This window comes from Dromiciops gliroides, chromosome 5, assembly GCF_019393635.1.
Source record: "Dromiciops gliroides isolate mDroGli1 chromosome 5, mDroGli1.pri, whole genome shotgun sequence".
Taxonomy (NCBI): domain Eukaryota; kingdom Metazoa; phylum Chordata; class Mammalia; order Microbiotheria; family Microbiotheriidae; genus Dromiciops; species Dromiciops gliroides.
This window is the reverse complement of record NC_057865.1, coordinates 60,668,170-60,694,240: the sequence shown is the minus strand read 5'-3', so window position 1 is coordinate 60,694,240 and position 26,071 is coordinate 60,668,170. Positions and strand designations below refer to the sequence as shown.

The following is a 26,071-nucleotide window of genomic DNA, read 5'->3' as shown; positions in this document are numbered from 1 at the left end:
AAAGTTTCAACACCCTTGAATTAGAGGGTAAAAAGGGGCTAAGCAGGGTAGTATGAAGGAAAGGCTTCAGAAGATGGAGAAGGGAAAGTAATACTAGGAAATCTTCCAAGAAAACAACAAACCTAAGCTTGCTGAGTTCTTGTCTCTTTAAAAACAAACAAAGATTGGAACACAAAGATTTTTTAAAAATTGATAAACTTTTGTTTTTACATATATTTTGGAAAATAAAATTCTATTCAAAAAGAAACAAACAAAGAGTCCATAAAGATGAGTCCAGTCCTTAAAGGAGTCAGCTGAAAAACAGAAATTCACAGACGCTCCTAGCTAGAAGCAGACCAGAATTGGGCAGAACTGGCCTCTCAGCAGCTCTTAAAAGCTGTCTTTGTCCAGCCTTTCTTCCTTGTCCCCTCCTAAACTCACACTTCCTATGTGCTGTGGTTAGGGAATGGATACCAGAGTTTTAACAGAAATCTTCAATTTACTAACAGCATATTCATTTTAATGAGATCCAGAGAAAGGGTTGGGTTTGTTTTTTAAAGTTGACAGGAAAAGAGCTATCCAGACAACCCCCTTGGCTATATGCTTCTTCCTATACCTTCTGCTTAACATTTTAAATGTAAATGCTTGTTGTGACATTGAGCTTCCTTTGGAGTCAGGAGACCTGGAATCACTTCCTGCTCCAGACACTTATTAGCTGTGTGACCCTGAACAAGTCATTTAATTTCTCCAGGTCTCACTACCTACCTCACTTTTTCATAAGCTCGTAGATATTGCCAAAGGGGTCCGTGCCACACCAAAAGGTTAAATATCCCTAAATTAGAGGGTAAATGGGGACTGGGTGGAAGGAAACCTAGAAACCTTATAGTCCAAACCTCTCATTTTACATATGAGGAGACTGAGCCCTAGGTAGATTAAGTGATTGCCCTAAGGTAACAAGTGACAGAGGGAGGATTATTAGAAGGAAAGCACTTCTCAAAACCTTAAAGTGATGAATGTGTGTGTATGTATGAATGAATATGTATGTGTATTTGTGTGTGTGTGTGTGTGTGTATATATAAAATGTGAATTATTGTTGCTATCATTTCTATCCAAATGATGGGTAAAAAAGAGCCTGCATATTTATATTTACATGTTTAGCTGCTATTTTCCTTATGACCATATTGGAAAAAATGCCCTGTTTTACTTGGTTGAGAAAAGGGAAATACTGGCTTTTCCTCCTGTCTGGCTGATATCAGCAGTGGGTCCTAGGATGACAGATGGAGAACTGAAAGGGACCTCAGATGACTAATAATTATAATGTCATCCAGTTTAACCTCCTCATTTTACAAGTAAGGAAACTAAGGCCAAAAAAGGTTAATGACTTGCCCACAGTTACACAGGTAGCAATTGATTATGACATGATTTGAATTCAAGTCTTCTAACACCAAATCCACTGCTTTTTCTACTCTTCCAATAGTGTTTTTCATTCCCTTAGTGATTTAGTGGGTGCGCCTAGGAGGTAACTACACTTTTATTAGGTCAATATTTTCTTGCCAAAAGAGGCCATCCAGAAGTGGTCTAACCACAGTCCTGAAAGCTGGGGATATAACTCCTCAGCACATCACAGACCTTTAGTAAAGTTACTGATTCTTTCTAGCACCACAAGGCCCTGTCTTTGTATGAGCCCAGTCCCAGTCACATTGCCCTGAAAGGGGCTAGAGGCAGGGCGGGGCCAGGAATGAGTAATAATAACAATAATAGCTAGTATTTATCTAGAATTTAATGGTTGACAAAACATTTCACATATATTATCTCCTTTAATCCTCACAACAATCCTGCAAGTCCGGTGTTGTTATTATCTGCATTATATAGGCAGGGCAAATGAAACTGAGAGGATATAAGCAGCTATTGTCTTATTTACATAGTGGATGCTTAAAATGCACACCACCCCCCCACCTTTAAGATAACTCTAAAAGCTGAGCTGAGTCCTGTGTCTCTGAATGGTTGGCACTATTTAGCACTGTATAGACTTCATGGTTCATAGCAACATGAAAGGGATTTCTTGATTGAGAGCTTGAAGAGAGCTTAGAAGCCAGCTAGGCCAGCTCTCATTTTACAGGTTTCCCGTGGAGGTCAAAGTATTTGTCCAATGTTATACAGGAAATAGCAGAGCCAGACTTCAGACCAGTTTGAACTCTTTCTTCAAACCCAGTGTTCTCTCCACTATATCCTTCTGTCTTTACTGTAGAATAAATGTTCTTAACCTTTTGGGGGGTCTTGAACCTCTTGAGTAGTCTGGTAGAACCTGTGGATCTTTCTCAGAATGTTTTTAAATGCATAAAAAACAATACATGGGATTACCAAGGAAAATAATTATATTAAAATATAATTATCAAAACATTTCTTTAAAATTTAAGTTCACGGGGGAGGAGGGGGGCACAGTGGATAAAGCACCGGCCCTGGATTCAGGAAGACCTGAGTTCAAATCTGGCCCCAGACACTTGACACATACTAGCTGTGTGACCCTGGGCAAGTCACTTAACCCTCATTGCCCTGCCCCCTCCCCCCCCCAAAAAAAGCAAAAATTTAAATTGACAGACACCAGGTTAAGAACCCTGTGTTTTGACATGGAATGCCTGAGTTCAGGTCCCTCATCTGCCACTGATTACCTGTGTGATCTTGGGCAAGCCTCTCTTCCTCATTGCATTATAAAATCGCAGCATCCTAGAGTTAGAGGGGACCTCAGAGGTCATCTAGCTCAACCCAGGCCTCACCAGGAATCCCCTCGACCAGAGGATCTACCTTTACATCCCCAACCAGTTGTCCTGCTGATATTTGAAGATCTCCAGTGTTGGGGAGCTCATACCTGCCAAGTTCATTCATCCCATTTTGGGACAGCTTTAGTTGGTAAAAAAAAAAGTTACATTGATCTGAAATGTGCTTCTGGAACTTCAGTAAATAGTCATTAAGTGCTCCCGGTGCCTATTTACACTTAGTTCTGCCCTCTGGCAAAACAGCTATAATCACTTTTCCACCTGACAGCCCTTCAGATACCTAAAGATTGCAATCATGACCCCCCGTGAATCTTTTCATCTCTAGTTCATTTAACCAGTTTTTCTATAGCATCATTTGGGGTCCATCTGCTCTTCCATCAGGCTTGCTCAAAATTGTGGCTGTCTAAACTGGCTTGCCCAGAATGGGCAGGACTTCAGATGTGGTCAGAGTACAAAGACACTATCACCTCCCCTTCACTGTGGACATTATGCTTCCAATAACATAATTAATTATAGTACTCACACATGGATCTTGTAATCGTTGAATGAGATAATGTATGTTAAACACTTTGTTAACCTTCAAGTACTACATAAATGGCAGTGAAGGTGAGGATTAGGAAGATAATTTTCTACTTTTCAGATGGATGTTTTAGCTTTGTTTAGCCCCATCCCTAGATCTTTCATCCGGCTGGGTCTGTGTGCCTGCTCCATCTAGGGCAAGACAATCAACAGATATATGTGCAGAAGATCCATGAAGTGCCTATGATCTCATCAGTTGGGGCAAATTGTCTTAATGCGGTAGTGTCAAACTCAAATCGAAATGGGAGCCACTAGACCATATGTAAAGCTCCCCATGGGCCACACAGTGACTTAGAAAAACTACTTATTAACATTGTGTTCTATTGTGTTTTATTTATTTTGTTTAATATTTCCCAATTACATTTTAATCTGGTTCTGCTGAACTTCCCCAAATATTCTCTGGTCTAAGGTACGTAGAAATGTTGACTTTGCCAGGGTGGCACAGCTAGTGAGCATCAGGTTTACCTTACTCCCAAGTCCAGCACTGTATAACACAAATATGTGTATTCCTAAATTGAACCCACAGGGGAGATGCTCTTAAGATTTCTTGGCAAGTATGTGGCGAAGTGGATCCTTAACTCTCAATGATAGGAATTCAAATATGGCCTCAGATCACTTCCTAGCCTTGTGACTCTGGGCAGATCACTTAACTTCTGTTTGCTTTAGTTTCCTTAACTGTCAAGTGGGGATCAATAGCACCTAACTTCAGTGGTGGTTATGAAGATCAAATGAGATCATAGTAACACAGTGCCTGGTATGTTGCTGTGGTTCAGTTGTGTCCAACTCTTCCTGACCCCATAGACTATAGAATGTCATTGCTGACCATGGGCTTTTATAGGCAAAAATACTGAAGTGATTTTCCATTTCCTTCTCCATTGGACGAAGACAAACAGAGTTGAGTGACTTGCCCAGGGTCACACAGCTAGTAAGTGTCTGAAGCCAGATTTGAACCCAGTTCTTCTTGACTTCAAGCCCAGCACTCTGACCACTAAGCCTCCTCAATGCCTGGCACATAGTAGGTGCTATGAAAGTGCTTATTCCCTTCTCTTCCAAACTGCCTCCCCACTCCCCGACACATTTCATTCATGAGTGAATCAGATGAACTGGTTTCAAACCTTAACTCTGCTACTTACTATCAATGTGACCTTGGTCACATGTGACTACAGATTCTTCATCGGTAAAATGAGAGGATTATACTGGATGATCTGAAGATCTTTCTCAGTTCTAAGTCTACTATCTTGTGAATTTAAAAAAAAATCAACCAATAAAAATACTGGGTAAGGGAAAAGGAGGTCATCAGAGCATAGATATAGAATTGAACATGTTACTTCTTGTAATTCTGCTAATGCTCTTGTTATTCAGTCATTTTCAGTCATGCCCAACTCTTCATGGCCCTATTTGGGGTTTTCTTGGCAGAGATACTGGTTTGCCATTTCCTTCTCCAGCTCAATTTACAGATGAGGAAACTGAGGCAAACAGGGTTAAGTGACTTGCCCAGGGTCACATAGCAAGTAAGTGTCTGAGGCCAGATTATAATTCCGGGTCCAGCACTCTATCCACTCTACCACTTAGCTGCTCAATCTGCTAATATGGTAGCCTGAAAAAGATGAAGGGAAGAAAAGCCAACTTCACTTCTTAGGAGAAAGAAAACTGTGACAAATTAAATTTGTGTAAGTCTTTGCTGACTATGCTTTATTTGTCTCATCATGTTAAATACTCTCCATTCTTGATAATGGATAAATGCTTTTATCTGTTAAAAAAAAATAGACTTCCACTTGGTTTCAATTAATCACTTTTATAAAATCTATGTATTCTATTTCTCTTCCTCCTCCCAAAAGCATTTAGAATGATAATGTGGGATTTCATGGTTGAGAGGCAAAAAGTATTAAATAGAAGCTAAAATAAGAGTTAAGAGGAGAAAGAATAGGGCACTGTTAGTTATTAAAATGAAACTGTTTAAGGAACAATTTGTGGAATCAATTCTCCCTTGTAAGGGTGAGGAAAGGGGATGAGAATAGATTTGGCATTAGAGTTCCCCTCTTAACCTTCCTAGGTTAGGCTACTAGGGAGCAGATAGAGCAGCTCACCTGGGTCAGGAAGCTGAGGGCAAATCCTGCCCTCACCTCTCTCAGCCTCAATTTCCCTATTTATAAAATGAGGATAATGATAGCACCTGCCTCACAGAGTTGTGAGGATCAGATGAGATACCATAACATAACATAACATACGGAAGCCCTTGGCAAACTTTACAGCACTGAATAAATGTGAACTCATGTTTTTATCTAGAATAGAATAGAATAATGCTTTTAGCTTTTATCTGGAGTATAAGGTAGATCTTGCTTTCAGTTCCAAGATTGAGCTTCCTCAGTATTAAGGGAATTGCAAAAAAAAACAACAAAAAAAAAAGATTGAGAAATAGAAGGCTGTTCTTTCCTTCTTTCCTCTTAGCTTTCTCCCAGAGCCCCAAGCCTCGAAAGCTCAGCCCTGTACCTTTACTAAGTAAGCCAATTTTATTTTTCAAATTCTAACAGTAGAAACCTGAGGACAGTCAGCTATTGTGTCAGCCTAATGGGGTGAACAGTCAGTTCTTCAAGGTCTGGGCCAAGTCCCGTGTAGGGCCATGTGCATAATGGTCAGAACCTGAGTTGGAAGCTGTAAGGAGCCAGCCACCCAAGGATAGAGCAGAGGCTTGAGTGGTGTAGCCTAGATGTTCACCTTCAACCAGCAGGTAGGCAGCTATACCTTCTTTGTTCTGTTATTGTTTAGAATGATAAATAAACCTATGCCTGAGACCCAGTGCATCTACCAGCACAAGTGATGTGATTTCAGCAAATCCAGATGAATAAAATAGCAAGGAACTATATGGCCAATTCTCTTTCCCCAAAGTCACTTCCATTTCCTTCCATTCACCACACTTGGCCTTTGTCAGATGCCTGGATGGGGAGCAGACCAGGAGGGAAGGAAGGGATATGGTAGAGTTGCAGTCCTCAGAGAGAGCAAACCACTTTCAAATCTAAAGGGAAAACATCAGGATAACTGCTTAAAACCACATGTTTGCACTATAATTTGGGACATTTGGGCTTTTACTTATTTGCAGGGGTTGTGGGGGGGAGGGGGGGATGGACCTTAACCAACAACATAAGGATCTGCCCTCACTGGGGTTTGTTATTGAGATTAAAAGTAGTTCCAAGTATAAATTTGTACAAACCATATCAAGAGACTCCTGCCCCAAGCTACTTGGGAGGTCCAAGTTCAGTGGCCATTAGTCATTCTTCACTAAGAAGAAGGAGGAAAAAATCTCATAAAGATAAAACCAAAAACCTATCTCCTAATGTTTCTTCTGTGGCAACCTGGCTTTCAGTGTATTGTTATAATCCAGCCTAGATGTGACAAATGTATACATTGCAGTGCCCAGGTTTGCATTTTGGAGGAAAAAACACCAGCTCTGAGCCAGCCGGAAGTGTGAGGCAACATTCTTGGCCAGTGAGACGACCTCAGAAGCAAAGGGCTCTCTATAAATCAAAACATGCTCTGATGCTACTCACCACCTTCTAGGGAAACACTCATCTCACCTCAGGAACCACCATATTCTCACCTAGCCCCAGTCCCTTTAAAGTGTTTTTCCTCAGCTGTTGGGTTGGGTTTTTTCCAATCTTGCTTTTTTTCAAGTTTTTTAAAGCCTTTCTGTTCACACTTGGGTAACTTACAGTGGAGTAACATAGCCTTTCACTCCTTCTAGTTTCTTGCCCAACTCAAACTCATGGACTACAGCTTACTGGTTGGGATCCATGATGTTGAGAGAGCAGAGCAGGAAGAGGTAGAGTGTGAGGAAAACGATGGTGAAGAGGAAGGGGAAAGCGACGGGGCCCACCCTATTGGAACGCCTCCAGACAGTCCAGGAAATACTCTCAACAGCTCACCACCCTTGGCTCCTGGGGAATTTGATCCAAACATTGATGTCTATGGGATAAAGTGCCATGAAAGTAAGTTGTGATTCTTGCATGGTGATTTGTTTTTAAATCCTGAAATTGACTAAAGAAATATGAACTGCACACTTTATCATATTCTTTAGAGGTCTGAACAAGTTGATTTCAGGACAAGGGAATGTTGAAAATATTTATGATTCTGGCGTTTTTTCAAAATAAGCAGGTTGAATTTATTGGATATCATGATGTTCAGGAAAAGAATCAGACCACAGCTTACTTATTGGGCTGATTTTTTTTATTTTTTTTTTTGGCGGGGCAATGAGAGTTAAGTAACTTGCCCAGGGTCACACAGCTAGTAAGTGTCAAGTGTCTGAGGCTGGATTTGAACTCAGGTCCTCCTGAATTCAGGGCCAGTGCTTTATCCACTGCACCACCTAGCTGCCCTATTGGGTTGATTTATGCTGCCAATACCATAAGATCCAAAGATGCTTCATGATGACCTTACAACTGTCCTACTTCCCACCTTATCTCATTCCACAAACTAATGTCTGATGAGAACTTTTTGTTTTTGTTTTGTTTTGCGGGGCAGTGAGGGTTAAGTGACTTGCCCAGGGTCACACAGCTAGTAAGTGTCAAATGTCTGCGGTTGGATTTGAACTCAGGTCCTCCTGAATCCAGGGCTGGTGCTTTATCCACTGCGCCACCTAGCTCCCCTGATGAGAACTTTTAATAACAATTTCCGTGGGAGACCCAAGGCTGCTATCTATAACTTAATAGCAGATTCTCTTTCCTTCGTATGAGTATTGAAAGGATTGAAAGACTGCTGTAGGAAATGTCCGTATTTTAGGTGATTTTAAAAATAGGATCCCAATGCACTTTTCTTTAGGATAGTGGAAATGAATCCAAGATATTGGTAGATTCCATCTTAATTAATTCCAGCTAACTATGGTCTTCCTTGCTTTCCAATCACAAAAGCTTGATGAATTTGCCAGCAGTTACTAAGATGATTCTATTTACTACCTCAGAGGTAATATACCTAACCTTACATATGCAAATAGATCTGTGCTCTCATTTACTATGGGTTTTTCCCTCCCACAATAGAGGTTGCAATTCCTTCCCATCCTGGGACTCTTGTCCATAACATATCATTGGTCATTAAAATGGTGCCAAGTGTGATCTGTTTTTAGGAGTCTATCAGATAAAATACAAAACCAGGATCTAACTTGATTAGCTTATTTTTTGAAAAATTATCATTTCAGCTTCACTAAATTACATGAAACAAGTCAGAAGTGTTTTGAAAAGTCCAGCTAAAGTAAAGCCTCTTGCTTCAAATTGTTGTAAAAACCACATCTGAATGGACATAGCAAAGAAAGTTGGCTTTGTTTTGATTCTGTTTGTCAAGTTGCTTTAGTAACAGAAAATATGTGTGGCCAAATACTCCTCCTTTTGTTCATTAGTGAAACAATTTTCATTTGAGAATATGAATTAAAAATAAGCATCATCTAAGCTGGTTCCCTTGTCTACTCTTTTATAATGTTATGACTATGGGATTGTTGATAAACCAGAAGAAATCCCTTCATGGTATGCAGATTCCAAAGAGCATAATTATTCCACACATATTTGAGAGAACTTAAATATCTATCACTGACTTAATATATTTAGAGATCATATCAAATGAATTTGGACTTCTTATTAGGCCATAAATGTGTGTCCATGTGTGTGTACCCATGCATATTTATATTCGTGTATCTTTATATATGCATATGTACATGTTTACATATGTATGTGTATTATTAGAAATGTATCCACACATTTATAGTGACAGTTTAAACTCTTTGTGTTAGAACTTCTGTTTTCTGACCCCTTCTAGTGTTCCTATTCTGTTAAGATGCTTTACATGCCACTTTACTCTGTCTCTCTCAACCAGTCATTTTTTTCTGTCATTTCCTCCCCCCCCCCAAAAAAAAAAAACACACACAAAACTTCCACCCTCTGTAAAAAGTTCAACTTTTCCTTGCCTTCCATCTGAAGGGTGGGAGGGACATTGCTTAAAACTAATGTGATCCTAGTTCTTGTTACCATTTTGTTATCATTGTTTTTCAGATGCACCTAGGAAAGAGGTCTATTTTATGGCCATTATTGACATTCTTACACATTATGATGCAAAAAAGAAAGCTGCCCACGCTGCAAAAACTGTTAAACATGGCGTAAGTCTCTATTTCTTCTTTTCCAACTCTTCTGAGCTCTTGGAATTGCTTACACCTGGTGAAAGGTGGTCTCATCCAGGTGGCCTTCCTTTTATGGAGAAGTAAAGCAGTGCCGTGATATTGATTGCTAGTAAGGCCTCACATTCTGAGCACCATATTATGAACTTCAAGTACCAGCTTCTAATCCCAGGTTGACTATCCCTTTTTGGCAAAGTCACTTAAACTCCCCGATTTAAGCTGTTCACTCTGCAAACTGGTGGTATTAATAAGGACATGTATCACTGGGGCATTATGTGAATTCATTATCTCCTGTAGGGAAAATGCTTTGAAAATGAAAAGTGCTGAGGATGTGTTAAGAAATCTAATATTAAATGTTCAGAATTAAGGCACTGTCACATTCTTAATTATGGTATTCCCTGCCCAAGACTGTGCCAACATGTGGTAGTATTTTTCTTACCTTTCAGGGAATTTCATTTTGTTTGTAATGGAGCCTTTTAAAGGCCTTGGCCAACAGATCACTATGTGATGAAATTCCTTTTCATAATTTGACAGTTGTTGAATGATGCTTGTATTAAGAGACCCCCCTTTTTTGGCACTGTGGGTGAACCAAAAAGCCACAGAGCCCAACCCATACGAATGAACTTAAGCGGAATCTGTAAACGTGGTTTGTTGGTTTGTTTGGTTTGGTTTATTTGTATAAGTATATTTATTTTGATATAATTTGCTTCCTTTGCAGTCCTCTGTATTTTACTTTATTCATTTAAAAACATGATTCTGAGATAGAGACCATAGGTTTCACCAGACTGCCAAAGCTGCCCATGGGCGCACAACAAGTGGGCTATAAAAGGAAGTGCTTTCCCAACAGAGTATGAGGATCCAGCCAGATTCACCAGAACCATCAAAAGTCCCATTTCTTTCTGTGAAAGAACAGGCCAGCATCCCAGAAACAGAGTCATGCTAAGTCAGTATTGCTTTCACCAAAGAAATCTTTCCATTCATTCCTCCATCCATCCATACATTCATTCAACAAATATGTATTGTGTACCCATTATGTAGGGAAGGAGCTGACCAGGAAATGCATTTTAAATTCCACGTAAGCATAGAGGACTCTCCTTGTAAAATTTTAATGGCAAATGCATTCGAAGCCTCATTCATCACTTCCAGTTTCTAGCACGGCTCTTATGACACATATTCCATTTTTTCCTACCCAGCCAGCCATAGAGTTGGAAGGCTCCCTACAACTCATCTAGTCCAACCTCCTTCAACTGAGACCCCCGTTGCCACAGGGATAATATGTGGCAGGAAGAGAATTCAAACCTAGGTCATATAATCATCCAGTGGAAGCTGGAAGAGGCCTGGAAGGCCATCTTGTCCAAACCCTTCACATAACAGTGGAGGAAACTGAGGCCCAGAAAAGTTGAAACACTTGCCCTAACTCATACAGGTAGTAACCATCTGAGCGAGGCCTCAAAACCAGATCCTTTGACTTGAAATCCAGTGCCCTTTCCACTCTGCTGCTGTGTAACGCAGTGGTATGTTATGTTATATAGTTTAGCCTAAGAAACCTTGCATTTTGCAAGACATTGCATTGAATGGCACCATTGTTTTTACCTCTGTTGGGAATGTCTACCCTTTGTCTTAATCCTTGAACTTCTGAGTAAAGCATAGCATATTAAGCCAGACATGAGAAATAACAAGTTACTCAGTCAATATAGGTGCCTAAAAATATCATTTGGTGACTCACTAAAAGCCTGGAGTTACTCTTTACAGTCAGGGAATTAATGAGCTTGCCGGTAGTTGCTTGACAACTGATTAGCAGCGTTATAGACCTAAAAATAGAGACCCCCTGACTGATCTGCTGCCGTGAAGCCCAGCTCCCCTGGCTCTAGGCACAGCTTGAGAAGGGCAGTGGTGAATACATCTCCTCTCCTCCCCCACAGCCTTTGCTTCTGATAGAGTTAACCCAGAAAAAGAAAGAAAGAGCAAGGGTGGTACTTAGGAATTCGTTTTCACAAACATGTATTAAGCATGTACTTTTTAGCAAATCATTGCTCTGGGCAACAACCCAGGCCCTTCTTTCAAGTAACTTATAGTCTAATGGAGAGAGGAACAAGGACACAAGTTGGGGGTGGGGTGGAAAAGAGAGACGGAGGGAGATGGGGGGAAGAGTGGGAGAAAGAAAATGAGAAAGATGGGGGGGGAGAGGGAGGGAGAGGAGGAGGAAGGGGAAAATGCTATGAGAAATGTGTAGAAGAAAAGCTCTAATGAGAGAAACTGACCTGGAGCTACTCCCCCACACACACCTCCCCCAGAATGTGTTCTAACTGGCTTCATCTGGCCAGCTGGTCTTTGAATCTGCTGCTGCTCCTATTGTCTGCCCCTATTGTAGAGGACTCAGCCACTTAAGCCACTCATATGCTAAGAGGGCCGTGGACAATTAAGGCAGCCCTTCTGCAGTCATCTGGCTGAAGTGTTATTCTGCCAGATGTTTGGCTGTGTCCATTCTCAATACACTACACATAGATTTCATCCCAACGTGGCCGCTCTCTTTTTCTTAAGTTAACAAAATCGCATTACTGTCCAGTGTTTTCCATCATCACCATCAAGAACTTGATTATTTGAACCCTCTTATTAATGTATTAATAAATGGGGCAGTAAAATGGAGGGCTGACTAGACATGGGAATTGCCAAGTTTACACTCAGGTTACAACCACAGTTGGCAGTAAGCACTGAATCGTGTGGGTTTGATTTTTGTTCTTTAGTTTAGAAATTGAAAGAATCATAACAATATCCATTTCCCCATTTCCTTATTTTTTTCTTTTAAATTGGCACAGGCTGGTGCAGAGATCTCAACCGTGAACCCCGAACAGTATTCAAAGCGCTTCTTGGACTTTATCGGCCACATTTTGACGTAACGTCCCATGTTGCCCAGGGGATGGACAGACATGAGATGCAGGAACACAGCAGAGCTGGCTTCAGTTAAGGAAAAAAAAAATAGAAATGGAACTCAGTGACATGCTCTTCTTGCAGAAAAGCAAGCCTCCTCACGTTTACCTCCTCAGGCCAAGATGATGGACTAGGGGACGACTTGCTCTAACAGCTACCTGATATTTCCCAGCATAGCTCTAGCTACTTCTGACTTTTTTGTGTGTGTGCATTAAAAAAATTTAAAATATAATTAATGAATTAAAATAGATTAGCTTTACTCAGAGCAAGTTGCGGTAGCAACTCTCTGATACAGCTAGCTGTGGTGGAGTGAATGAATGAATGAACAAGTGGGGGGAGGGGAGAATCAGATGCATGTCATACCAGCCATGTTGGCATCAAACTGTAAACTGTGGATCAGTTTATTTTTTGAGTTGGAAGACATGAGACAGTATTCATAATAATAATGATAATAATAATGATGGTGATGATTTTTTAAAAAACCTTACGCGAATGTTACACTTTTACTCCGCACGCTGGCACTCCTTAATAACTGTAACATTAACCCCTTGGCACCAGACAGGTGGTGGCATCCCCTGTCTTTGCCTTTGCACTGTTTTGCCTCAAGTATATCATGTCAGAACTTCCAGCGTCAAGGAGTTACTTTCTCTCTTCTAACGGGAGGCTGATGCCGTAGTTGCTCTGTCAGTTACATTTTCACCTCAGTAAATTATGTCAAGGAAAAATGCTTATTCTCTTTTATTGCCTGGAGCTTCTCCATTGTTACACTCTTCTATTGCAACATAGGAATTAATGCTACATGGGAAAAAAAAGCTTTGGGGGGGAAACTGCATAGTTTTGGGCAATAGTATCATCTTCCAATTTGAGGGGATGAGCCAAGTGATAGAAATCTCAATTCTCCTGCTACAGAAGGAAAACAAATCTAAAATTTTAAAATGCTTCAGTTTTTAACCACTGTTTAAACAGTGGTGTTTTGTTATAAATTATCCCTTTCATGGAAACCTTCAATTTTACTGTTTACATTATTAGGAAAACAGGGATACTTTTGAATCTAAAATTTTATGTACAGTATGTGATTTTTTGAAGTTTACATGTAAAGTTATTTTGCAGCATAGATGAAACAATGTTTGCATTTCTTGAGGTGTATCATGCAGCGATGTACCCAAAAGAATACTTTCTTCCAAGTCCATGGTAGATAAGTCTTTTACAATAAACTAAAAAAGGCTATTCTGTTTTTGTTTCCTCTCCAAATGTTCTTTTATCAACTGAATGATTATTTTTCAAATGTTTATCCCAAATCTGGTTGTACAAATTCATTGCCTAAAACTGTGCTGATTGCATTTAATCATGTTTAAATTTTTAAAAAAACAAAAAAGCATTGATCATGTTTCTACCAGCTTCCCTGCATCCTCTGAAGGGCACTAAGCCAAAAAGAATTAGGTTTGCTTATAGTATGTTATTAACTCATACACTGTGTTGAAGCTGTGCCTTTAAAACTCTTTGTTTAAGTCATGAGATGATTTTTTTTGTAGGCATTTTCAGGGGGGGGCAGATTACACCCTCCAATGATTACTTAGAAGGAAAACAAACCCCAGCCTGGCAGGATGCCTCTTCCAGTAATGTTAACATCAGTGCTGCTCAGACTGCAACTGGGCATGGTGTATGGAGGGTTTACTTCAGAGAAACATGGAAGGGCTGAAATCACAGTATCTCCAGGAGCCAAAGGCAGCACCATCCCATTGCCGTGTACTGATTTTTTACTTAGTTTTGTGGAAGAACTTAACACCACTGTAATATAATTGTACAAATCTGTATTTTATGCATTTAAATGAATGGATACTGTGATTCGATTCTTAATCTGGCATCATACCCATTTCATTTTTTTTAACCAGCTGTGATTGTCCATGGTAGGAGATGTGCAAAGAGAGACCCTGAAGTTAAGATGAGGTACCCAGACATCATTTGAAAAGCTTTTCTTCATTGTGGCTTGCATATTTATGCTTTTTAGAAGTTTGCAAAATGCTTTTTTTTCTTATTTTGGTCTATACCAGTCTTTGTCCTTCATTGCTGTCAATAAACTTTTATTTGGACAGGGTAAGGAAGTGCACGTTGTATCTCCTAGTGCTAAAACTCCACTCCAAACATGAGCAAGGCTTTATACAATAAAGCACTTTGATGACTCACAAGGGAAAGCCTGTGCCCCCTCTGTTACAACTGGGCTTCTCTCCCCTGCAGATGAATTCTAAAATGTGGCTGGTACCCCTCCCACTCAGAGTCTGTGCTTCTGTGAAGCCCCAAATATAAATCAGCCTTAAACTTTGAAGAAGCACAATCAAATAAAATTGACCATTTTCTTTTCCCCCTCAGACCATTTTGTCTAACCTGTGCTGAAAAATGGGTGGTTTTTTTTTTGTTTTGTTTTTACAGAGAAATATTTGTAAGTGACCAAAACTCCTACAGCGAAGGTAACTTAATGAAAGATGAGTAAGGCAAAAAGAAAACCCATTGGTGTTCATTATAGCAAGGGGAAAAATAGGAATAGTACTAGGTTCACTGATAACTTCTTTCCTTTATGTAGTATAGTATTCTGAACATTTCCAGGAATGGGGATCCTAGCCACAGGCAAAGAATAATGTTTGCTAAATTCCAAAGTCTTATGGAGGATAGCAAATGACTGTAGGTCCAGCTGCTGTTTTCTTTCTAGCACATTTGGATCTCACTATCTGTTTTACCCTCGTTCTGGCTTTACACTGTCCTGATTTAAATTCACAGTGGTCCCAGAAGACAGTAATTCTAAATATTTTAAGACCTCAAATGTAGTAATAGGGGAGAGAGACTGTGAAATTAATGGGTAGAATCAGTCGGCAAGATCCGGGTTTATTTAAGACCTGCCTTTTATTCAAATTGGCTCTGTGACCCTGAGCAAGTCACTTTCATTGTCCCAGGCAACCTTCTAAGCAGTTAATAACGGTGAGAGGAAATAAGTTTCTCATACCAGGAGTTTCCTCACTGATGGAACCATAAGTCCAGGCCAAAAAAATAAAGTAGCAGCAAGAAACAACCATTTATTAAAACACTAGTGGGAATTGGACGCCTTAAACACTTACTTATTTGGAAAAAATTTTTTTCAATTGATTGGCATTTATTGAGTAGCTAGTATGGGCCAGGCATGAAGGATAATGACAAAAACAAAACCATTCCTTGCCCTCAAGAAGCTAACATTCCTGAGGGGAAGATATAGGAGTTTTTTGTCTTTTTGTTTTTTTTTTTTTTTTGCAGGGCAATGAGGGTTAAGTGACTTGCACAGGGTCACACAGCTAGTATCAAGTGTCTGAGGCTGGATTTGAACTCAGGTCCTCCTGAATCCAAGGCCAGTGCTTTATCTACTGTGCCACCTAGCTGCCCCTATGGGAGTTATTTTAGGGATGAAGGGGACTAACTGCTGATCATTGATAAGGCAATTAATAATAATAGAAGGCAAAGAAAAGAGTAAGAAAAGGGACAGAAAACAAAATTATTTTTTCCAGAGTTTCTCCTTGAGGTCTCCTTTGAATAGGTGCCCCCCCCCAATACATTTCCTTTTATTTATATTAATTTGTTGGTGAAAGTGTTACCACCTAGAAAGCATTACATAGGGAGCAGTTCAGATGACTTTTCCCTCAAAGTTCTCAAGATGGCAACTATCCATTTTTCATAGGTAACACATCCTCCTCTCTCCCTCCTTAAACAGAGACAACAGCTTAGTTCTGCTAATGATTTAGTGGTGGATGCAGCCATACTTAATTCAATTCAAGCACTTGCCAGGTTTAGCATTGTGTTGGCAACTGGGGACAGAGGGACAAAATGAACAATTTAGCAAATCATTTCTCAAAAAACAAACATTTATTAAATGCCTGTTAGATCCCTGGTACCAGGGACTAAGGAGACAAGGGCAGAAGTGAAACAATTCCTGCCCTCAAGGAGTTTACATTCTAAAGGGAGAGATGCATATAGGACAAAGACAAAATGAGTACAGGGTAATTGAAAGAGAGAGGACCCTAGCTGCCTATTATCGATAATAAAGCAGTATATATATTTATTTACATTTATATATATATAATAGGAAAAAACAATAGGTATGTAAACAAGCAAATTCAAAATATATGCACCGATGATTAGCTCTATTTTCCTTAGTTTTAGAGGAAAATGCAGCAGAGGCTGAAATCTAATTGCTGTCATTCCCTTCTATTAGATTCATCTGCAGGATAAAATCCACCTGCCAAATGTGCTCTCCATCCCCCAGCCTCTTTTCCAATACTCTGAACTGATGTTTTTTAAATGACATGAATCGTATTGTAAAGTGGTCCAGAACACCAACCCGAGAATGATGGGAAAGGTGCTGAAGGAAGAGCAATTAATGAATTACCAAGGGAGATGCTGGAAGCTGCTTTTCTAGAGCCCTTGAAGAATAGAATGAATACCCATTTGCCCTGAAAAGGCTTCAGTGAATGCACCCTAAAGGACTCAATGACCTTCTTTGTTTATGCTTTAGTAAAAACCCTACCAGGGGGACGTGAAAAAACATTGGAGGTTTCCCCCTCTCCCCTACACACTTAAACACTTGAATTCAGCCTGTTTGAATGTCAGTGGTGAAAACAAGTTAGGTTATCTCAGAATAAACTAATAACTACTGTATTTAGGCAGATAAATCTCCTAGGTGAAAGAAAGTAAAATGGAATTTTAAAAATCTAAGACACAGCTACCATGTATCAGTACACACACACACACACACACACACACACACACGCACACTTGACAAAAGATGAGGTTTCAGGTAAAGTACCAGTTTATGACAAAATACTCATGACTTTTCTCTTGTAGACTCTGAATTTAACATAAGACCTACCTCCTATCCCTTTATGATAAGCATCTCTAGAGACAGAAGGAAGATACTGGTAGATTTGTAGCCACTGCTAGTCAAGAAAGGGGAAAGAAAATCCATGGATATGGCCTGAACTCAGAGTCTTCAGGAGTAATCTAGCAAAATGAGATGGCCTTATAGCATGTCCCTGGTTAAAGAATCCGAGGACTGGAGGAACTACCAAGTGGTTTGGGAGTTGACCTCAAGTGATTGTCAAAAATATCTGGGGGGGTGGGGGGCAGCAGCTAGATGGCACAGTGGTTAAAGCACCGGTCCTGGATTCAGGAGTACCTGAGTTCAAATCCGGCCTCAGACACTTGACACTTACTAGCTGTGTGACCCTGGGCAAGTCACTTAACCCCCATTGCCTAAAAAAAAAAGAGAGAGAGATAAAGAGGATTACAGAAAAGAAAATGGGCAACTTTAAATTAAAAAAAAAATATATATATATATCTGTAGGGGGGGAGCACCGACCCTGGAGTCAGGAGGATCTGAGTTCAAGTCTGACCTCAGACGATTAACACTTACTAGCTGTGTGATCCTGGGCAAGTCACTTAACCCCAATTGCCTCACTAAAAAAAATATATATATATATATATATATATATATGGGGGGGAAAGGTGGTGATGGTCTGTGCAGAGTCCTAACTATACACACATCCTTATTAACTTAAACCTCCTATTCTTTCACTGTAATATGGCAAATATATAAAAAAAAGTATGTATCTATTTTCACTTCATAGTCTTAGTTGCCTAGATCATTGCAAGATTAAGTAATTGACGCAGGGTCACACAGCTAGTATCAGATCCTAACTGTAAAGCCATTATGTTCCACTGCACAAAGGAGGCAGTGTGGCGTGGTGGATAGAGATCTGGCCTCAGAACCTGGAAGACCAGGCTCCAAGATACATACTAGCTTTATGACCCTAGGCAAGTTGCTTAACTTCTCAAGGCAAACAGAGTTACAAAATAGGTGCAGACTGCACTGATATTTGAAAATTCTCCTCTTTTAGAGTTCTCTATGCCAATTAAATCAAAGGTCTGGGCCAGTCTCTATTTGTAATTTTTTTTTTTTTGGTGTGAGGCAATTGGGGTTAAGTGACTTGCCAAGGGTCACATAGCTAGTAAATGTTAAGTGTCTGAGATCAGATTTGAACTCAGGTCCTTCCTGAATCCAGGGCCAGTGCTCTATCCACTGTGCCACCTAGCTACCCCTCTATTTGTAATTTTAAAAGATGCACTTACTAGCTGTGTGACTCTGGGCAAGTCACAACCCCAATTGACTCACCAAAAATTTTTAAAAAGGGGGCTGCTAGATGGCGCAGTGGTAAAGCACCCGCCCTGGATTCAGGAGTACCTGAGTTCAAATCCGACCTCAGACACTTCACACTTACTAGCTGTGTGACCCTGGGCAAGTCACTTAACCCTCATTGCCCTGCAAAAAACAAACAAACAAAAACAAAAATTTTTTTTTTAAAAAAGGATACAGCGCTCTCCCTGCTCCCTTGATAGGTATAGATGTATACATGCACACATATATATATATACACACACTTACTAAATGTGTATGCATACACACAAAGGAGACATATACAAATATGTATTTTATGTATATACACACATTTGTATGTATGTATGTATATTTATAGAAAGAAATAAGTGTACAACTTTCCCAAGGAGAGGAACAGTATTAACACCTATTGGAGAGAAAATCCTTTTAGGTCATTTGGCCCCTTTCAAAGGGCCAAATAAACCTCTATTCTCTTTATTTATTTTCCTAGCAAAGTCTTTGCCCAGTGCAGTTTCAAAGAGGCTTCCCCCTCTCCTTGAAAAATTACCATAAATTCGTTTGCTCCTTTTGGGGAAAGAAAACATCTCTCTGGAGCTTCTTGAATGCTCTGACTTTACAGAAATAATTAATGATTGCAAAAAAAAAAAAAAGGAAAACAGATTAGCTAATTGCCTTGGTACCGAAAGATGCAGAATGTCCAGGCATCTAGATTAATTAATAGATTAATATTTTCAAGTATTCCTTTAGCAATTATTCACTTTGGTAATTAACACATCTCCATAGTGCTCCTTGCCTTCTAATTATTCCCACTTGTAGAATGGAACTGGGGACCCCCACTCCAACCCTAATCTAAGCCAAGTCACAACTTCAGTTACTTTATCCAAGCATGGAAAATGCCTGTCTTATATTTTCTTCCCTCATCACCCTGGGCTAGAGCAAGACGTGATTATGATCAACTGAGATAACCCTTTTAGATCCTCAAAAGGGACAGTATCATTTCAAGGTGTTTTGATTCTGAATAATATTATCCCCAAAGGAGAAAAAACATGGAGTGACACTCTAGCTTTGCCATATTTAACTGGTTATTAATTCACTTTTACTTTGTATGTGTTCATCTTTATAGATTGAATAAGCTTTTTCTTTTTAATCATTTTTATTGATTTTTCTTTTTGATATGGGCAAATTTCTGCATAATTTTACATAAGAAATATATGTATATATAATATACATATATATCTACATTTTTATTTTCCTTACAAGCTTCATGCTACCCAATCTATATTTACTTCCCTCTTAATTATCTGTATAGTCTGCTAACTTTAGCCTTGAGTTTTTCATTTTTTTGGTATTGTGTGTCCAATTAGATTATTTAATCTCATTTTCTTTTTTTTTTTTTAATGAGGCAATTGGAGTGAAGTGACTTGCCCAGGGTCACACAGCTAGTAAGTGTTAAGTGTCTGAGGTCAGATTTGAACTCAGGTACTCCTGACTCCAGGGCCAGTGCTCCAATCTCATTTTCTTAACTAGTTGCTAGCTCCTAGTGAGAAAGGAACACTAATCCTTTCTGCAGGACCCCCCTGAGCACCTAAAGTGCTACAGGCATAGTCCAGGCTCCCTAAATGCTTCTTGATGGTTGACTAATTTTTCAAAGGCTCTACTCCATAATAATAACATACATTTACATATTACTGCAAGTGCTTTCATATACATCATCTCATTCAGTTCAACAATTGTGTAACGAAGCAAATACGATTATCATTATCCTCACTTTATGGATTGAGGAACTAGACAATTAATAAAATGGACTAGGCATGATTTGAACCTAGACTTTCTAACTCAAGTTGAGGACACTTTCCAATACATCTTATTCAGGAGACTCAACAGTCTTTCCCAATATTTCTTAAATTTAACATGTTTCTGTGACAAATACACAAAATCTATGAAAGTATTTTTGAGGTGAATACATTTGATTTTGGTTTTACACCAACTCAGGGCAGGTAGGTGGCGCAGTGGATAAATCACCAGCCTTGGATTCAGGAGAACCTGAGTTCAAATGCAGCCTCAAACACTTGACACTTAGTCTCTGTGTGACCATGGGCAAGTCACTTAACCCTCATTGCCCTGCAAAAATAAATAAATAAGCAAACAAATAAATAGATGAATTGCTGAATAAATAAATAAGTAAATAAATGCATGGATGAATGAATAAATAAATAAGTGAATGAATGAATGAATAAAATTACACCAACTCCTCATCACAAATATATTAAGACTTACCCATAACTCTCTTGTAACCCAAACATGTGAAGACTTCCCCCAGTGGAATGGGTGGCAGATAGAACAATTTGTTCCAATTGCCATGAATGCAGGTGAAGCATGCATTGTGGAATTGTCAGAACTTGGTCAAAGACATCCCCTGTATCCTGGACCTCCGCCAATCATCCTGACTTTTGTCCTGCCACTGGACTTCAATGGCTCTGGAAGAGAAAGTGGGGCCGCCAACTTTGTGCAACTTTGTGCAACTCACACATGAGTCAAGCATCATGATCTTCAAAAATGAAGGACCAACAACAACACATCTGATGAATTCAGCACTTGATTCTTGAATTTTCCTATGCTAAGGCATTCTCTTTCCCTAGGACACTTTCCCTGATATCTGCCATCTCTCTGTGGATCTAAAATCCTTCATTCTCTTTTCTGCTAGAGATAACAGAAGACAAAATTATAATGTAACCAAAGTGTGACCTAATCACCATTACTTCTGTTATTCTCCATTCCTAGTGATTTTTTACCTAGTTTGACCAAAAGGAAAAAATCAAATTACTTGGTGTGACAATGAATTCTGGTCATTCAGCACCTCTTTGAGGAACTAATTGAGAATCTCTGTGCCTATGAATCTGGTTACCTAGATATCTGATTACCAGTGACCAGAGCCTGAACAAGTCACCTATACACCTGGGTCAAGGTCTGGAAATTCTATCTCTTGTCTATTAGTGCCTATCTTTGAATCTTCCTATAGCCTAGGCATAGGCAACTTGGCATTATAAGATACTTATGTTTAAGGAAAGACAGACTTTTCTAACATTAAAAATGCTCCTACAAAAATAATATTTAAGAGCATCCCTTTTTGTATGTGTATGTATACACAATACCCACCACAACACACGTTGATCCCTGAGTGGCTGCCTATCCTTTCTTCTCTGTTAATTACATACTGTCCTGTATGTTCTAATTCTTTTTTTAATTCTCCAAAAGAACATCTTTTTGCAATGGTCTTAGCTACCCTTCTGCTGTTGATCAGCTGTTGTTGATCTAAAATGGAAAGCAGAATTCTCTTCTTTATCACTATAGAACTCATCCCTTTATCTTTCTAGCTTTTGGAAGTCGGTCAAGGAGGTTGAGCAGGGCAAGGGGAAATTAAGATGAATAACTAATCACAGGGTAAGGAGAGAATGTTATAGTCTAATGCAAATGTAATCCCCTGTGCAAAGTAGAATAAAGATACTCAAATTCTCAGAAATGACCTTCCAAAGTTTAAAAAAAAGTGATTGATCTATATCTAAATTCTAAAGTTCAATATTGAACTGAATTCAAACTTAGTTTTAAACTATTAATTTTTTTTAACCTTCAACTCTTTCCCTGAGAGGCAGTATAGCATAATGGGTACTGGGGAAATGGGTTCAAATCCTGCCTCTGAAATTTACTAGCCCTATCACCACAAAGAAACCTTCAACTCTCTGGGCCTCAGGCAAGCACCCACCAAAAAAATTACAGATGGAGTACAAGCCATCTCAACAGTGAGAGGTTTTCCACCCAGGCAGAATCACAGGTCATCAATGTAAATTTTTACTTTCTTAGGTATACTTTGTGTGATATTCCAATGGTCTTGCAATGATCCTTGCTGGTAGTGAGCTGCAACTTATAACCAATGAGGAATGTTGACAGTGTACTGAATACCATACTGAGACCATACCAGGTGATGGATAAATAATTAGCACTTCCCATTCCGAGACAACCTGATATTATTCTTCTCCAGGGACAGCTAGGTGGCGCAGTGGATAGAGCACTAGGCCTGAAATCAGTAAGTCTCTAGTTCAAACCTGACCTCAGACACTTATTAGCTCTGTGACCCCAACAGTAAAATAAGGATAATCATAGAACCCACCACGCAGGGTTGTTGTGAGGATCAAGTGAGAGATGATTAATAAATACTTGTTTCTTTCCTACCTTCCATGGCCTATTATATACTTCCTAGAGGAATGAGGTCCTATGATATATCCCTAGGGAAATCTTTTCACTAAAATAGACAGCTTCAACTGAAGTTGAATTAAGCACCCAAAGAGAAGGCAAAACCAGAGAGGAATTTATAATCAGAACCTGGAAATAATACTAGTCTGTCTGGGCTCTTTGATTCACCAGAAATTGCTTCCTCATGCCAGATCCCCATTCCCTTCATAACCCCGTCAGTTAATGTCCTTCCTTATTTGGACACTCTTACTGCCTTAAAATGAGCAGTTTCACTACCTCTAATCTATAGTAACACCTGAACTGTGAACAGAAAGAGAACAAAATTAGCCCCCTGGCCCATCCTGAATAGTCGGGGTCTTCTATAGAAAGACAATGCCACCCCAGCAACCTAAGCTCTGGAGACCACTCCGAGCATTGAAGGGGGTGCATATGCCTGCTGCCAGCTGGCCTGTGTCTTCCCTGCAACAGGGCTCTCTGCACACTCTTGCTTTAGTAAGACTACTGGAGCTGTCTCTACAGGGCCTGCAGGCCACTGGCTTACAAATCCAGCCAGGAAGATCTCCAGGAAAAACATTGTGATGTAAGAAGCAATTTTGCAACTGGGATTCAACCCAGCTTCTAGGTAAGACATTATTTAATCCATCTTTCTAAAGACAAAATCTCTGGCTTAGATTTTTTACACACACACACACACACACACACATACACATATATACATATAGGTACATACCTATATGTGTATGCACGTGTGTATGTACATGTGTATATATGGGTGGTATGTGTATTTGCACATATATACATGCATAGACATGTATATGTGTGTGTATATACACACAGACATTCAACCCCAAAACCATAATTTCACTGGCTATGAGGAATTTCTTGGATTGTAGATCATATCTCATAACCCAATCAATTTTTTTTTAGTGAGGCAATTAGGGTTAAGTGACTTGCCCCGGGTCACACAGCTAGTAAGTGTTAAGTGTCTGAGGCTGGATTTGAACTCAGGTACTCCTGACTCCAGGGCCAGTGCTCTATCCACTGTGCCACCTAGCTGCCCCTCCAATGAATTTTTAAAAGGTATAGGTAAAATTTTCAGATTATTAATTATGATGTCTCTTTTACAAGGAAAAAAGGGGAGTCTCTTTACACAGAAGGAAAAAGAATTAAAATAATGTGTGCTTAAGACAGGCTGGTATAATAGCCCCATGCCTGCATAATTTACAGCTTTAGCAGAAATAACATTGAATCTTTCCCCCTTCTCCCTAAGAATATCTCAGGCATAAATAGAAATGAGTTCTGTATTTAGAATATTTTTTTTATTTCTACTAACATCAATATTCTCTTAATTTTCATGATCAAGAGGCCTTATTTTTACTTATTGACCACGTGGTGGGCATTATATAGGGTCACTTAGTTGGTCAATATGCATTTGTTAAGGCGATCAATGAATGAGAATGCCCCCCTAAAAGTTTGTAATTGAAAATTCATAGTATGGATATAATGTAAAAGCTTTAAAGCCCCTAATCAAAGATTGTTCTGAGACAGGTGAGGCAGAAAGGCCACTTTTTAAAGAAACAAGAATTGAGGTCAGGATATGTACACACTAAAGGGTAGTTGTATGTTTTATTGTAAGAAAGCAAGGAAAGCTTCATGGAGAAGTTGGTTTATTTAAGGGAATTGTTGGGGGCAGCTGGGTGGCCAGTGGATAGAGCACCGGCCCTGGATTCTGGAGGACCTGAGTTCAAATTCGACCTCAGATACTTGACACTTATTAGCTGTGTGACCCTGGGCAAGTCACTTAACCCTCATTGCCCCACCAAAACAAACAAAAACCTGTTCATATTTAAGGGAATTGTTGTTCTCAAAGAGAATCGTGAGGGAGGACTGTGCAAGGTCATAAGACATCTGGGTCCAATGGCAAGATATACATCAGGAAGACTAGAGATGCCCCCTGATGTTTTTAAGGCAATTGGGGTTAAGTGATTTGCCCAGGGTCACATAGCAAGTAAGTGTCCGAGGTAAAATTTGAACTCAGATCCTCCCAACTTTAGGGCCAATGCTCTATCCACTATGCCACCTAGCTGCTAAGGGAATTGTAGATTAAGAAGGGATATCTACTGTGGGAAGGTGAAAGTGGGAGTGGGAGTTATGTTTAAAAGAGGGAGATTATCTAAGACTTCCTTAAATAAGGGGAAAAGTTGGGCTAGGGATCAAAAGACAAAGGAAGGAGTTGCCTGAGGAAGTACTCCGCAATATCTCTCAAATCTACCACCTCCTTTCTTCTGTTGGAAAAGGGAAGGGAATCATTATATTACACTTATATGTATATTGTACTTTCTATGTGCCAAGCACTGTGCTAAGTACTTTACAGATTTTATCTCACTGGATCCTCACAAACACTTTGTTATCCGTGTCTTACAGTTGAGGAAACTGAGGCAGGCAGCAGAAAAGTGATTTTTGCTTGTGGTCATACATCTGACTGTGTCCACTTGTTTCAGTCGTGTCTGACTCTTTGTGACACTATTTGGGGTTTTCTTGGCAGAGATCCTGGAGCAGTTTGCTATTTCCTTCTCTGGCTCATTTTATAGATGAGGAAACAGGTAAATATGGTTAAGTGACTTGCCCAGGATCACATAACTAGTAAGTATCTGAGATTACATTTGAACTGAGGAAGATGAGTCTTCCTGACTTTAGGCCTGGTGCTCTTTCCACCTAGCTACCAAGAGTCCAAGTGGCAGGATTTGAACTCAGAACTCCCTGACTTTAGGCAAAAGGCACTTAGCACAGTGTGGGCACTTAGTAGGTGCTATCAACACATAGTAGGTGCTTAATCCATGCTTGTTTCCTCCACACCCCCACCCCTCACTCCCTTTCCTTCTCAGCCAGTCTATTCAGGCTCAAATCAATTCCCTCCAACACTAGTATAATTGCCTGCTACCTTTTCTGTGTCTGTTTTGTGCCATCCCCAAACATCGATTCATTACAATGCCACTAGAGGATTCTTCCCAGTGGATAGCTCAGATCACATTAAACCTGTATGTTCCAAAACGTTCTGTGTGTGTGGCTGACCAGGTTTGGAACTAAATCCTGGCCTCCAACTCCCTTTTCAAGGGCTGTCCTCTGCTTGTGGTTTGCCTTCTGGATAGAGCACTGGGCCTGAAGTCAGCAAGACCTGAGTTCAAATCCTGCCTCATTCATCTAGCTTTGTTACTCTGAGTA

The 26,071-nt window shown here is 39.7% G+C and overlaps 1 protein-coding gene across 3 annotated transcripts in view; it reads left to right on the top strand.

The window, feature by feature from the left end:
* Positions 1-13,136, top strand: part of PIP4K2A (phosphatidylinositol-5-phosphate 4-kinase type 2 alpha) — a 198,952-nt gene extending 185,816 nt beyond the window's left edge. For all 3 annotated transcript variants that reach the window (XM_043966474.1, XM_043966475.1, XM_043966476.1), the window contains 3 exons: positions 7,072-7,315; positions 9,362-9,465; positions 12,300-13,136. In XM_043966474.1, the coding sequence (XP_043822409.1) occupies positions 7,072-7,315; positions 9,362-9,465; positions 12,300-12,380 (429 nt within the window). In that variant the 3' untranslated portion in view covers positions 12,381-13,136. The remainder of the gene's footprint in view (positions 1-7,071; positions 7,316-9,361; positions 9,466-12,299) is intronic.
* Positions 13,137-26,071: the final 12,935 nt, after the last annotated feature.